Source organism: Gambusia affinis, linkage group LG18 (assembly GCF_019740435.1).
Source record: "Gambusia affinis linkage group LG18, SWU_Gaff_1.0, whole genome shotgun sequence".
NCBI lineage: Eukaryota > Metazoa > Chordata > Actinopteri > Cyprinodontiformes > Poeciliidae > Gambusia > Gambusia affinis.
In genome coordinates, this window is record NC_057885.1 from 9,194,067 (window position 1) to 9,208,340 (window position 14,274).

Here is a 14,274-nt window from a genome sequence, read left to right on the forward strand (position 1 = left end):
TAAAAACTTTAGCTACAAGCCGAGGGCCGGACTGATCGAATGTTCATTGAGATTTTTTTAAATGACGCATTTGGTCTAGTGCAGCGGACCGGGGTAATGCAGTGTGAGGATCGAACGGGGTGCGCGATCGAAATATCATCCCAGGGGCCGAACAGTCAAGGTTTTGGACTGTTAGAGGAAACCAGAGTACCTGGAACGATGCACACATGAACGTGGCAACATATAAGCTCTTCATGCAAAAGTCTCAGGCTGGGATTCAAATCCACAACCTGATTGTGTCAAGTGCTAACAACGGCCCCATCAAGCACTGTAAACCAAACAACGTTTAAGCTGTTGAGCAATGTTAAAGCTCAATGAGATAATAAGATAATGAAACTTACAGCTTTTCTGGATAGTGACACTATCGCTTGGTTCAGTGTAGAATCCAGAATTTCCTCTCACTCCTTCACACCTGTAGATTCCTCCTTGTGTCACAGTGATTTCTCTGTTTTCTTCATTATTAGTGCTGACATGAACTTCAGGTGTGTCTGCGGTCCGCCTGAACCATTTGTATTTCCATCCGGCAGAGGGCTCCACTGAGCATCTTAGTGTCACACTGCCCCCTACTGGTATGGTTGTTGAACCTGCTGTCAGTTTGGCTCTGGGTTTATCTGTAGATGATGGAAAGGAAAATTGGTAAACTTTATAATAAACCTTTGTTGTCAAATTAGGTTTCTGTCAGACTATCAAAACTGCTAACAGAGTAAAGGTTGAGAATTTTCTTGTGCAGCGCTTCAACCATAGGGTCAAGATGAGCAACTGCCTGGGCTTTTTGTGAGACTTTGTTAAAAGCTATTTTAAAAAGCAAGAAAAAGATATTTTGGTAAAGGCAGTTCACAACCCAAAACTTAATGTGACTTAACTTTGGCAAAGTAAATGATGTAATTATGAAGAGTTAGTGACAAAATGTCACCAGTTGACGAAAAAGAAAAGTCTAAAAACCTCAAAAAGTACTGAAAAACAGCAGCACACAGTATTGTAGTTAACATCCCCTGAGCAACTTCTCATGAATATTCAGATGGATAAGATAGAAAAATCTACATCTGTTTGCTTTTATCTCTCTTTTAAACAAGCTTTATGGTTTTAGTTTTTATCAGTCTGCTGACATATTTATAGTAGACCACACTATATAAGATATAAAGTCCCTTTGTTTTTTTTTTTTTATTAATAAATCTCCCTTCAGCAACAGTATAAGCTCTCCTGGCGCCCCCTGCTGGTAGGGAAGCAGTAAGCAGTGGTTTAGATTTGCTTCAGACCAACTCAGAGCATAAAAAAAGCCTACATGATACAGTGCAGGAGGTCTCCTGCTCGTCTGTTGCTTTGCTTGCTTTTGCTTCAACCCAGCTCTCAAAAAAACAACAATAAACATAACTCACCTGATACAGACAGAGTGATGGCTTCACTCCACTTCGTTGATGAATACCAGTCATCTCTTCTCCTACAGCGACACATGTAGTCTAAACTACTGGAGTCAGGGAGTGTGAGAGTCCAGTCTTTACCATATGCCCTGTGAGTGGCCAACCCAGATCTCCTCCAGTCACACGTCCACTCAGTGGTTTCTCCTCCCTGGACCTCACATGTCAGAGTGATCGACTCACCACTGAAGATAAGAGGCCGGTTGGTCGTCGAGTCACAAAAACCTTGTTGGAAACTGTTTACATCACATATGAACAGTAGGAAAACAAACAGAACCATTAAAAAATACAGTTACAAAGGCATCGTTTGCCTGTTTCAATTCAAAGGCAAACAATGTTCAAGAAAAATATAAAGTTGTACAGTGTCAACAAAATGAATAAACTCACAGCTTATCTGGACGGTGACCTCGTCACTTGATTCACTGTAGGATTCTGGTTTTCCTCTCTCTCCTTCACACCTGTAGATTCCTCCTTGTGTCACAGTGATTTCTCTGTTTTCTTCATTATTAGTTCTGACCTGAACTTCAGGTGTATCTGAGGTCTGTCTGAACCATCTGTACTTCCATCCAGCAGAGGGCTCCACTGAGCAGTTCAGTGTCACACTGCCCCCTACTGGTATGGTTGTTGAACCTGCTGTCAGTTTGGCTCTGGGTCTATCTGCTGTTAATAGAAACAAAATAGGTACATAAACAGTATATGATAAGGAGAAAAAGTGGAGATACATTATTAAAATAAAGATTAAAAACTGTCCAGCTACCTTGAGTTTGTCCATAGCAGAGAAATGTGCTCAGCACTGAAATAAAGGTTGAAATCTTATTGACATCACAAACATTAAACACTACAGAAGTTAAGATAAAATAAAAGTCTGTCCCATCCACAAATTCACCATTGTCTCTGTTGTTCTGTTTAACAAATGCATCCATTTCTTTTGAAGACAACATTCAGGATTATTTTTTGTTTTGTCAGAAAACATCACAGTTAGTTCATTTTGTGAGTTACGAGACTAAACTGCACTTCGAATACTTGACACCCTGACTCTGACGACGCAACATTTTCACGCTACCAATGCAAAATTCACACTATGTGTAGTTTCCAATTCAGGTTTGTGCCGCTTGTAACATTCAGCACCTTTTGGATCCTGTTGCCGTGTTGCTGCGATGATCAAATTGGTGGACGATCAAATATTTAAAGTAGAAAGGTCACTAATACAACAGGAAAGAAGCGCAGTAGAAAGCTTGTTTTTGTTATTAAATATTAATCTCAGTCTGTTTGAAATATTTTCCTCCATTTTCACCACCCAAACACAGAAGGTAATTACTTACACAAGAAGCCCAGCACAGAAACCGAGATGCTCTCCATCCTCGCTTCACGCCGGTTTGACCTCTTTGGTCAATTTTATTTTTTTAATATTAGGGGGACAAGTTGCAAATACTTTAAATAAACAGATCACTTCAGACTTAACACCTCAGACTGAGATCATTAGCTCTTAATTCACTAACACTGACATCACTGTGTACTTTGTTTCTGCTTCAAACCGCAGGGACTTTTCCTGTCCACTGACGAGAAGGCCGGGTTAAAATAAGACAAACGTTTCACACATCAGTGGCAACAAGTGAATAAATAAAAATGGACAAACAAGACACAGATATTAAATGTAAGCAGGTATTCTCTTCTTTTATACTTTGAAGAAATTCAATTTTATAAAGCTTACATAAGCCTTAAAAGTCTTTTTTTTTTTTTTTTTTTTTATCTTCTGACTGTTTGAAATCTGACCTGAGGATGAATTTCTCACTCCAGGAATGATTGGAAGCAAAAACATCAATGATTTTCCACTTTTTTTCAACAGATTCAATTGTAACATTTAGATAAAGTTTAATTAGTTGTTTCGAGCTAAAACAGCATGTGGTTTCTAGAGTACGGGAAACCAACTGGGGGACTATTTTTATAATTACCTTTAGTCTCTAAAATACAAGTGACAGAATGATCTCACCTGGCACATAAGGAGATCAGTGACACTGGGAAAGATGTGAAGTAGTTCTACATTTAGAAAGGTGCTAAAAGCTAAATAAAAGTTTCGTGTGACAACCACTTGTGCTCTTCAGATTCGGCGCTTACGGTCCAACTAAAAACACCAGGGTCAGTGTGACCTCCGATGGAAGTGCAAAAACAGGCAAAATAAATTCTGAAATACCAGGTGCAGTAAAGACACGAATCATCTTTGAACATGTTTGTACAGTGAGCAGATACCATAAGAAAACAGGTACATACACTTCATGGCAAATTAATAAAATGTTTTAATGTGAGAATGGCTAATGTTTCCCCAAAACCTTTAAACCAACAAAGATGGCAATGAATAAGATAAAACAAGAAACAATTTGAGCTGCAGCAAACAGGAAGTCTTGATTGTCATGCTGCTCTGCACATTGCCTTGACACAGTCTAAACATGGGGCCTTCCTGTTTCTAACAGACCTGGAATACCAACATTAACCACTAGATGACAAAGAATACAAACAAATTTTAACCTATGAAAGAACGTTTTTAGTCTAACAATATTTCTTTTTCTCTCTTTTTAAACTTGTCTTGTCTGGCAGTGTGTGGTGTACAATGGGGGGGGGGGAAGCTCCACATTTGGGGCAACTGAGTCTCTAGTGTTTTTCTCTGGAGTTTGTAAACTCTTCCCCTTCTGGTCTAAAAACATGTTAGATTAAAACTCAAGATCCAAACTCATCTGTGGTACAAATGTGCTTCGGCGTTATGGACTGAAACACATTTCACTAGTTTGGAGTCTGCAGGTCATCTGGTTGATGGGTTTCTGGGAAATCCTTCATTCTCATATTTTAGTATTCATTTCCACCAAATCAGAAATAAAAGCACAACCTGAACACCATCTGTGTCTATGAATTGCTGAGACTACGCTGTTTATTAATGCTTTACACATTTGTACATTATGTGCCTTATGCACGTTTCAGTGAATACAGGCACCAATAGTAAAACTGCGACAGTCTATTTATTACAAACATAGCAAAAGTGTGAAAGTGTCAAATGCTGCTCTATGGGTAACAATGGTGTCTGTAATGTTTATCTTTTGTTTTATCTCACTGGAATCTTCCAGATTATCCATTTTTAACTTATCTATAAGATATGAATCATATCAACACTAAAACATCGTTTGCATCTTCAGTCTGGGGAAATTCAATAATCAACACAACAAATAATGAAAACATGAAAACACATCAGATGAGTCAAAGACTTGCAGAACAAAGCAGCAGCCTGCAGGGCGGCAGTGTTGTCCACAGCTTTTCCTGATCTGAGAATAAAAACCGGAGCATCTGATGGTGCTGGACTCCAATTTCCTGCAAACACAGATCATGTATGTCACAAGGCATCCTAATACTTTCTGTAACTCATTCAAAAAGTGTATTGGAAACAGCTGCAGATTAAAACTAATGAAACAATGCTTTAAATATCCAAAAGAAACCAACTGGGTCATAAACTTGAACTGGGAGTTTAAGTCAGAAACCAGAGTCACGTGATACTGTAATAATAAAAAAAACAACAAAAAAACAGAATAGTTATCAATGTCACAGTGAGAAAGAGTTTTTAGAGAACAAAGACAAATGGCATACAGTCATGACTTTGTGACTCAATAATATAACTTTAAGTACAAAATGTAAACGTGGATGTTTATGATTAACATCCACTTAATCCTATATGAATAATTAAAAGCATACGTGACAATAACCAAGGCAGGTGTTTATCTGACCTTCATGCTGAGCTGTAATTATCTGGTCTCACATTAACGTAAACAGAACCTTCTTCTGGATCAGGAAGCCTCTCTGTTGAAATTGCCAAGAACACATAGAAAACATAAATTAGTGTTTCAAAATCTCTTGAGAATTTTACTATTAACCGCCTCATATGTTTAAATTGTTTGACATCGATTTGAGCATTTGACAGCTGAGGATTGATCTGGTTCACATGTAATCAGTCACCTTTAACAAGTTGGTTGTTTTATTACACATACGTTACCGTTTCCAGTGGCTCCACGGTTATGGATTGTCTCATACACAGACGTGGTGCCTACAGTAGATAAAAAAATGTCAAAGAAATAACAAAATCTGATTAAAGTTACATAAAATTAAAGAATATATATATATATATATATATATATATATATATATATATATATATATATATATATATATACTTTTTTTGTGCGTTTATATGCGATGCTCACTCTGGAGTTATGGTGATGATAATTAGCTTGGTTTTCAAATTGACATTTAGCTCATTTTTACACATTTTACGAAGCTGCATCAACATGAATTAAAAAATGACAACAAGGTAATACTGATGTTTGTTATGTGACTAACCATGCAGCAGAGAGCTGTAATCGCTTTCAGTCTGGTTCAGTCCATGATTACTGGTCGGCCTCTGGCTGCTGCTTTCAGACTGAAATGACCTAAAAATATTAAAGTGGATCAAATTTAACTATGAAAGAAAGGAAAGTTTGCGACTGAGATGAAAGAGTGCAGATATTTCATACTCACCTGATGCTGCACAAATCTGGGGAAGATGACAAAGCCATTTGGATCATTGACAACAGAATTACACTGATTAACTCTATTTCAAAACTCACATGTACGGAAGAAGTTAAGAAGCAATAAGATGAGAAGACAAAGTTCTCACCCAAGGGCCATTTGTAACGGCTCCACAAGAGCAGGAGGATGATGAGAACGACTCCAACAACTGGTCCAACGATCAACATCCCACGAACTGAAGAGCTGACAGGACTGGATACAGTTACTGGAAAAAAAAAACAACAAGACATTATGACAACATTCACTGCTTACAGATACGCATGACTTCATAATCATCCTCAGTATTTGTCTTGATCCTCTCAAAGGATGTACGAGAAGATGCATAGTAACAAAAATACAATAAACAAATTTAGTTTTAAGTCAACGGGATTAACGTGGACTTGTTAAGTTGTGATTTTGTTCATTTAAAAAAAACATATTAGACATTTTTTTGGAAATTATTTAAATTAATACAATAAAACAGACAGTATTACTTTTGACTCCTAGTTAAACTCACCATTATTACTGATTGTGATGGGATTACTGTAGTCTGTGTAGTACACTGGATCTCCTCTTCCTCCTCTGCACCAGTACAGGCTTTTCTCTGAGACGCTCATCAGTTCATTTGGAGAGAAAACGGGTTCTTGTGTCGTCAGAGGTTCAGCAGATTTCTCATCTCTGTACCAGTAATATTTCCAGCCAATTGATGATGGAGACACTGAGCAGCTCAGAGCTACTCTGCCCGGTATCTTCAGGCTGTTTACACTCAACTGGACCTGTGGTTTCCCTGATATTAAAGAAAAATAGACAGCATATATGAGAGAGTTCGGAGACCAAATGCACTACCGACAACAAATAAATAAATATACACATTTTATTTTCAAAGCATCTTTCAGAGAAATATAAAAAAACAAAGAACGCCTCAAAGAGAGTTAATGACCATCTCAAATTTGCTGAAGAAACAGACAGACAGATTGACCAGAGTTTTAAGAACATCTCGTTAATTTTTACAACGTTTCCAGTTACATTTAAGTAAACCTAACACAACATTTTGGAAAAAGAACACCATGCAAAACCACCATGATGATGACACAGTAATTGTCTTTGGCTGGTTTGCTAGTCCACAACCTGGCTAACTTGCAGAAAGGTAAAAGCAGAAAGGCAGAAGATCTAACCATCATTTTTTGGCCTCAGGCTCAAGTTTATTTGGCTTATGCAATAATCCAAAGCCCACCAGCAAGTCTGCCTTTGATTGGCTTGCCACAAATAAGATTGGGGTTTGGCAACATCCAGATTAAATCTATCCTGAGATCCTTCTGCAAAAAGCACAATTATGGGATAAGAGACTACTCTTCCATTAGTATGCACAGACATCATTGGGGCCCCGTGTATTTTTGTAGTCAGAGGAGTCAAAGAATATCATCCTGATTGAACTGACTGTCCTTTGGGAAGACAGAGGCATATGAGAGGAAAGGTTCTCAATGCAAAGACCTTGTTGAGCAGCACAGGGACAAGGGCTGGTAGGTCTGGTGATTCCCAGATCCCCAGGAATTTCCCCAACACAGTCTGTGTGGAAGACACTTACAGCTACAGGAGAAGTAGGAAGGTCTTAAGAAGATCTTAAGTTTTGCTGCACAACTCCTGCCACTGTTTTACAAGCAACCTTGTTTTTCATGGCTGCTCTCAAAATACACAACAAACATAACTTACCTGCAACAGACAGTTTGATGGCTTGACTCCACCTTGTTGGAGAATACACGTCATCTCTTCTTCTACACTGACACATGTAGTCTCCACTGCTGGACTCAGAGACAATGAACGTCCAGTCTTTACTGTTTGTCCTGTGTATGAATGACCGAGATTTCCTCCAGTCACACGTCCACTCAGTGGTTTCTCCTCCCTGGACCTCACATGTCAGAGTGATCAACTCACCACTGAAGACAAGAGGCCAGTTTGGTTGTCGAGTCACAAAAACCTTGTTGGAAACTGTTAATATAAGAAGAAAAACAAGAAGTCAATAGTAAAATTTAATTGAGTACATTCAGTTTCCAAGAAAAAAACAGATCAAATGTTTTTGACAGATTATCATGTGTAAGAGTTGTATAGTATCTACTAACATTTAAGAAAATATTTATTCATTTTCTGATTGTGGCCACTTTTGAACAAGATTTTCAAAATTATCTTTGAGATTAAATTAGTTTCTTTTTTTTTCATTTTAGAGGTAGAAAAACAACCACAACAAACATAACTTACCTGCAACAGACAGTTTGAAGGCTTCACTCCACCTTTTTGAAGAATACCAGTCATCTCTACGTCTACAGTGATACATATAATCTCCACTGCTGGACTGAGAGACTCTGAAAGTCCAGTCTTTACTGTCTGTCCTCTGTATTATTGACCCATATTTCTTCCAGTCACACGTCCACTCAGTGGTTTCTCCTCCCTGGACCTCACATGTCACAGTGATCGACTCACCACTGAAGATCTGAGGCCAGTTTGGTTGTCGAGTCACAAAAACCTCGTTGGATGCTGTTTACAGAATAATAATATTAGTTGTATTTGAACAAAAACATAAAATCACATGAGATGCATTGCTTAAGTAGATTAAGTTGACTTAATTTATTACAGTTTTGTAAACGTTTTCAAGAAAAAAACTGAAGTTTTCTGAATGGTGACTTCGTGGCTGCATTGGCTGTTGAATGACGGATTTCCTTTCTGTCCGTCACGCCAGCAGATTCCTCCTTGTTTCACAGTGATAACTCTGGTCTCTTCATTACCTGCGCTGATCGTTTCACGGCTCCCTGAAATCCGTCTCAACCCTCTGTATTTCCAGCCAGCGGAGCTCTCTATGAAGCATCTCAGAGTCACACTGCCCCCTACTGGTGTGGTTGTTGGACCTGCTGTCAGCGTATCTCTGGGTTTCTCCTCTACTATGAAAAACAACAAATCGAAAAATAGTAAATTTTCTTTTCTAAAAAATGTCTTCTAACATTTTACAACATATCTTTATCAAGTTACTTGTATATGTACAAAGCAATAGGTGGCGGAATGTATTGATTTAACTTCCCTTAAGAAAATTGATACAAAGGAATATATTCTTCAGACCCATGAAAGAATACAAATAAACAAAAACAGCAACTGCATTCTTTATCCGAGCTCTCGCAGTAAACGTGTGTGTATTTTTACAGATTTATTATCCTCGTAAATTTATCCATTGTTACATTTAAACTAACAAAACAATAATTGAAGGACATTTATGATTCTGTTTATGTACACTGTTTTAGTTGTGATTATTTTGTAATATCTGTATTTTAGCTCTGAAAGGGAAAAAAAATGCTTGGATACATTTTTCTTCTTTGTTTATGCACCACCTCACTGAAACCACCAGGTGGCGGAAAATCCAACATTGTCAATTGATTTTATCTCTCCAGCTAGAAACAAGAAAATTGAAGTGCAGTCTGCAAAATGCGTTCATTTTGTAATCGTAAAAAAATTAATAACCAATAATAATATGTAAAAATCCCTTTAACCTTACCTAAAACAATCAAAGAGATAGTTTCGCTCTTTTTACAGACTCCTCTCCTGCAAGCAGAGCACTTGAATTCAGCTATCTTCAGATCTTCTAATGTGTAGCTTTTCTGTGAGTCGTAGGGAAACGTGTCTTGACTCCTCCTGGTAACCAGGTATTCCCAGTTAGTCTCTTCTCCCCCGTTCACGTAACATCTGAAGGTAATGGACTCTCCCAAATAAAACGTGGACCAGTTGGGCTCAGTTGTCAGCACAACATCTACAACACAAACATTTAACAGGTGGAAATGTTAACTAATAAAGATCTTAGGGGAGGCTGAGTGTGACATGAAAAAATGCGAACAACAAAGAATATTGACTTACCTTCAGCTAGTCCACCCCAACGGAGTATATTCAGTACTAAAAAAGAAATTAAAAGTTTGCGAACATTAAAGAGACAAACAAGTTGTCTATTATGGAGAAGATCTCTCTTTTTTTCTTCATCAGCATGACATCAGATGGCTAAGCAACATTTTTTTTCTGCCTGATGAGATCATGTCTCACTTCTGCCTTTTTCTGAGAAATTTCACATCTTGATTATGCGTCAGAGAACGTCTTAAAATATCCTGCACAGCTTCTGGAAATTCACTCCCACCTCCTCTACTTAAAATATATTTTTATTCCAAGTAATAAATTGCACCCTTCTCTTCATGTCACATTTTTCATCACTTTTGTTTGTTTGTTGATTAAACATTTGCAGCCATGTTGACAATGCTACATCTAAAGATCGATGAAACATCCCTGAGTTTGACTGATAGTTCTCCAAATCACTTTGTCTGCTCTTAACATTTAGTTAAATTGCAGTTTGTTGTGAAATTACAACACAAGTAACATTAAGAAATAAACACTTCACGCTAAAAAGAGAACTAGAATAGCAGCATAAGGGAAATTGTTGTAATTGAGGAGAAGATATCTGTGGACTGAAATCCAACATCCAGTTTCTCCCATTGATTTTTCCTAATCAAAACAACAACAAAAAAAGTTCTACTTACACAATAAGTCCAGTGCGTAGCGGATCGTCTTCCCCATGTTGAAATTCAGACCAAACAATGTTGTTCTGCTTTATCCTCAGTTTTTCAGAAGAGGCAAGTTGTAACGTCTGTAGAGACAAAGAACAGCGGGAGTCAGGATATATGTTTCATAACAATATGAAATTTTTGTCTGATCTGATGTTAAACACCCACCTGCTTCCTGTCCAGTGATGTAAAGGCGTGGTTAAAGATGGAGCGCTTGGTTTCAGTTCCCAAGTTTTATGTATTAGACATTAACAATCATTAATAAATATAAACTGAGGTATTAACAATTTAAACTAACAGACAGCTGGTCATGCAGACATTTCTTTAAGAAGAGGTAGAAGACGAGACAAAACCAAAGCAGGTCTCATGTTTCATCAGGCTGTTGGCAGCTGTCAGTCAGACGGATAGAAAACTGGTTTACAGAGGAAGTTAGGATTGACTTAATCACAGTTTGTCTGGCAAACAAGCTACTGAAACACTGTGTCTGGTGTTTCCCAAACATGGTGCTGTGTACTACGGTAAAACATTTGTACCATGAGCTCATCTAACCAAAGGACATTATACCAGAAGCTACACAGTTCACCTTGACTCAAGCTAAGTTGTGCTACCAGAGAGAAGCTACTTTTGGGGAATCTTTCTTTTTGCTTTCTTACTTCTTGTGCTGTAACTTTAACACCAATATTCTCTCTGAGCTATTTGGAGGCTACAGTGGGGTTCTTGTGTTTGATGCCATTTCTCTCAATATTGGACAATCTGATCTGGGAGTACATCAGAGTCATTCACTTGTGAAGGGATTGGATGCTTTGGCCTGATGACCCTTCAAAGATTGTTGTCTCCACTGCTGGACGCAGAAACTGACTTAGGATGCGACCAAATGTTGTCTTTGGTCTGATGGAACAGAGATAAGTTCCAGCAGGATGCATATTAGTGCAAGATTACATTTTCACCTGACTTTGCCTCATTGATGAAATGACCAAATGAGGTTAAAGGTCACTTGGCACATTGAAACAATGTCATCTGCATGATGTGGCATTGAATCTTCAAGTATCTAAAACAGATCTGAAGAAAATTCCAGCTCTATTGTTTTTTTTTTGGGATTTATAGTGTAAATAGATCAGATCTGTGTGAATTAGACCATTGAACCTACATTTTGACTGACAAAGCCAATATAGAACGTAATAATTCACGAATATAACGTGATAGGGAGGTCTAAGAATTGAAATGCATGTGGTTATTTTGCAGGACAAAACCTGGGATTAAATGGGTTACAGATGAATATGTGGAGAAAAACAAAAGACGATCCATTGACTGTCCTTCTTACGTTTTAATCGAGTGACCTCGACATCTGCTGGAGGAGCAGAGATATTACACCCATTAGGTAGGAACCCCACAAAGATGCATATCTATTCAAGAAGAGTAGAAACATCTGTTTAAGAACATCTGTTTCGCTGTGGCGCCAGTGTGTAAGTTATTCTCATCTTCTGTGGAAGGATATGTTTTTGTGTCTCATCTACTCAATAGTAAATACCTGAAACATACAAGTTGAAATTATCTGACACTTATTGTTTGTGAATTTTTTGTTTTGCTTTTCTACCACAGTGTGGGCCAGTTAATGATGTTTAAAGTAAATGTACAGTAGAAAAAATAAATCTAACTGTATATGAGTGATAAATGGAATCTGGATAATTTTGCATTTCAATATCCAGTTTATTGTAAAAAGAATCGTAAAAAGAGCATTGAATAAAATGTAAAAACAATTATATTCTAACTTATGACTGCACACTCGGCTGCAAAGTGGGAGTTGAGAAGCATTTCTACTTTGAGAAGCAATGAATGTAACTGTGATGTCATATTTAGGTTTTAGTGGGCAGACGACTCACTTTAACTTGACAACCACATAAAATATTTGATACATAAGAGGTTATTTTCAACAAATATGTGTTTAAAAGGCTACAATAAATGAAATACAAAGACAAATCAACAGCATTGCTTGTATCAAAACGGCAAAAGTGAAAAAAAACAGATGAGAATTTTATATGTACAAGTTAACAATTGAAAAATGTAAGAGAATATTTGATTTAGTAAAGACTATTTAGCTCAGCTCAAAAATGAATTTAGTATGCAAGGTATCATCACTCATGTAAAATGGAACCTGACTATATAAAAGTTAGTTTAGGAAGCTAAAGCAAAAAGAAGAAATAAAACTGACCCTGAATATAAAACAGCAACGGACCAAATTCAAAATATTATCAACACCCTGGATCTCCAGATCAATTATATTAAAAATCTGTACATTACTGCCTGTCTACAGTTCTGAGTGTGTCTGATTTTTCTTTTACCTACTTCAGTTTCAGACAATATTTCTTTGTTCAGCTAGTACAGGGTTTTTGAAGACTTGTAACCAGAACACATAAGAATGTTTTGAGCGTAATCCACATCATAAATCCAATTATAAATCCAAACATCCTGCAGCCTTCGTGGCAAACGATCAGTCGACGTCCAGAGCTGCTCCTGACCTGATGCCAGAATAAACCGTTCCATCTGTGGCTGCAGGGCTTCCTGTCAACGAGACGATGATGATGCACATTAGTTATGATAATACACAACAACAACAACAAAGCTACAACAATATGTCTTTACCTTTTTTCTTTCTGTTGGCTCTAGCCTGGTGGTTGATCTCAGCGTATGTTGCAGTGACTTCTACAGCGGAAAACATTGAAATCATCAATCAGACAAACTAAAAATCTTCAACTCTGTGTCTGATCTCTCGTTTTCTACTGGTGATGATATGCAGATGCTAACCATGGCATAGCATGATTTCAAAATCCATGTTGACCTGAGGACAGTTTTCAGAACCAAACCTGAAAAGCTCCATCCTCTGGTTCTCGAGGTCTTTATGGTGAGATTATCTCATGATAAATAACATGAAAATCAAAAACCTAGAACCAGTGTCTGCTATTTGCTTACGTTGTACAATGTTTGTGTTTGGAAAAAACTGTTTAACTCAAAGTATTTCAGTTCATTCTGAGTTTATATGCAGCTGAAACACGTCTGGATTATTTATCAGTCGCTGATCCACGTTTAATAACACAATTGTTGCACTTTTAGCTGATTATAAAGTGAGAATCTAAAACAAAGAAACCACTTATAAAACCCCTACATGCATAAGCTAGAAGAAACAAATGCAATTTACCAGACAGTTAATTTATTTTACTGTTGTTTTTTTAAATTATAATTTTTTTTAAATCGCCAAATATGTTTCACTTCATGTATAAATGAAACAAGATTCAATGGCGACATATAGATATAAGATCATAGGAATAACGCAAAAGAAATAAAAGTCTAAGAAAAATGTGAACACAATAAAAGCAATAATTTTTATTCATGAAAAACTTGCGGAGTTTCTAACCCTGAAGAGGAGAGCTGGATTCACGACCGCCAGCCTGGTTGACCCCGTCGTTTCTGCTGCTCTCTGAGGCCTTACATCTACAACATGAACAACAGAAAAATAGTCAGTGAATTTAATACATAAATCAGCAGAAAAAAAAATAAAATCTGCTGTTAATGCAAATAAATTAAAATATGAGGAACTGACCTGCAGCAGAATAAACCTGCGAAAAAGAGATTTGCCGCTACATTAACTGAAAAGTAGTTCT

At 37.3% G+C, this 14,274-nt stretch overlaps 1 protein-coding gene across 1 annotated transcript in view; it reads right to left on the reverse strand.

Moving 5' to 3' along the window:
- The window catches only part of LOC122820675, a 32,809-nt gene that overhangs the window by 3,055 nt on the left and 15,480 nt on the right, over nt 1-14,274 (reverse strand). Inside the window, exons 18-36 of the mRNA XM_044098244.1 lie at nt 14,214-14,229; nt 14,028-14,104; nt 13,259-13,318; nt 13,116-13,177; nt 11,940-12,021; nt 9,927-9,962; nt 9,571-9,822; nt 8,813-8,965; nt 8,289-8,564; nt 7,746-8,021; nt 7,527-7,622; nt 6,553-6,822; nt 6,145-6,261; nt 6,006-6,021; nt 5,829-5,917; nt 5,485-5,535; nt 1,842-2,114; nt 1,416-1,679; nt 381-650 (exon numbers count right to left, since the gene is read on the reverse strand). Of these exons, the coding sequence (XP_043954179.1) occupies nt 381-650; nt 1,416-1,679; nt 1,842-2,114; nt 5,485-5,535; nt 5,829-5,917; nt 6,006-6,021; nt 6,145-6,261; nt 6,553-6,822; nt 7,527-7,622; nt 7,746-8,021; nt 8,289-8,564; nt 8,813-8,965; nt 9,571-9,822; nt 9,927-9,962; nt 11,940-12,021; nt 13,116-13,177; nt 13,259-13,318; nt 14,028-14,104; nt 14,214-14,229 (2,736 nt within the window). The remainder of the gene's footprint in view (nt 1-380; nt 651-1,415; nt 1,680-1,841; nt 2,115-5,484; nt 5,536-5,828; nt 5,918-6,005; nt 6,022-6,144; nt 6,262-6,552; nt 6,823-7,526; nt 7,623-7,745; nt 8,022-8,288; nt 8,565-8,812; nt 8,966-9,570; nt 9,823-9,926; nt 9,963-11,939; nt 12,022-13,115; nt 13,178-13,258; nt 13,319-14,027; nt 14,105-14,213; nt 14,230-14,274) is intronic.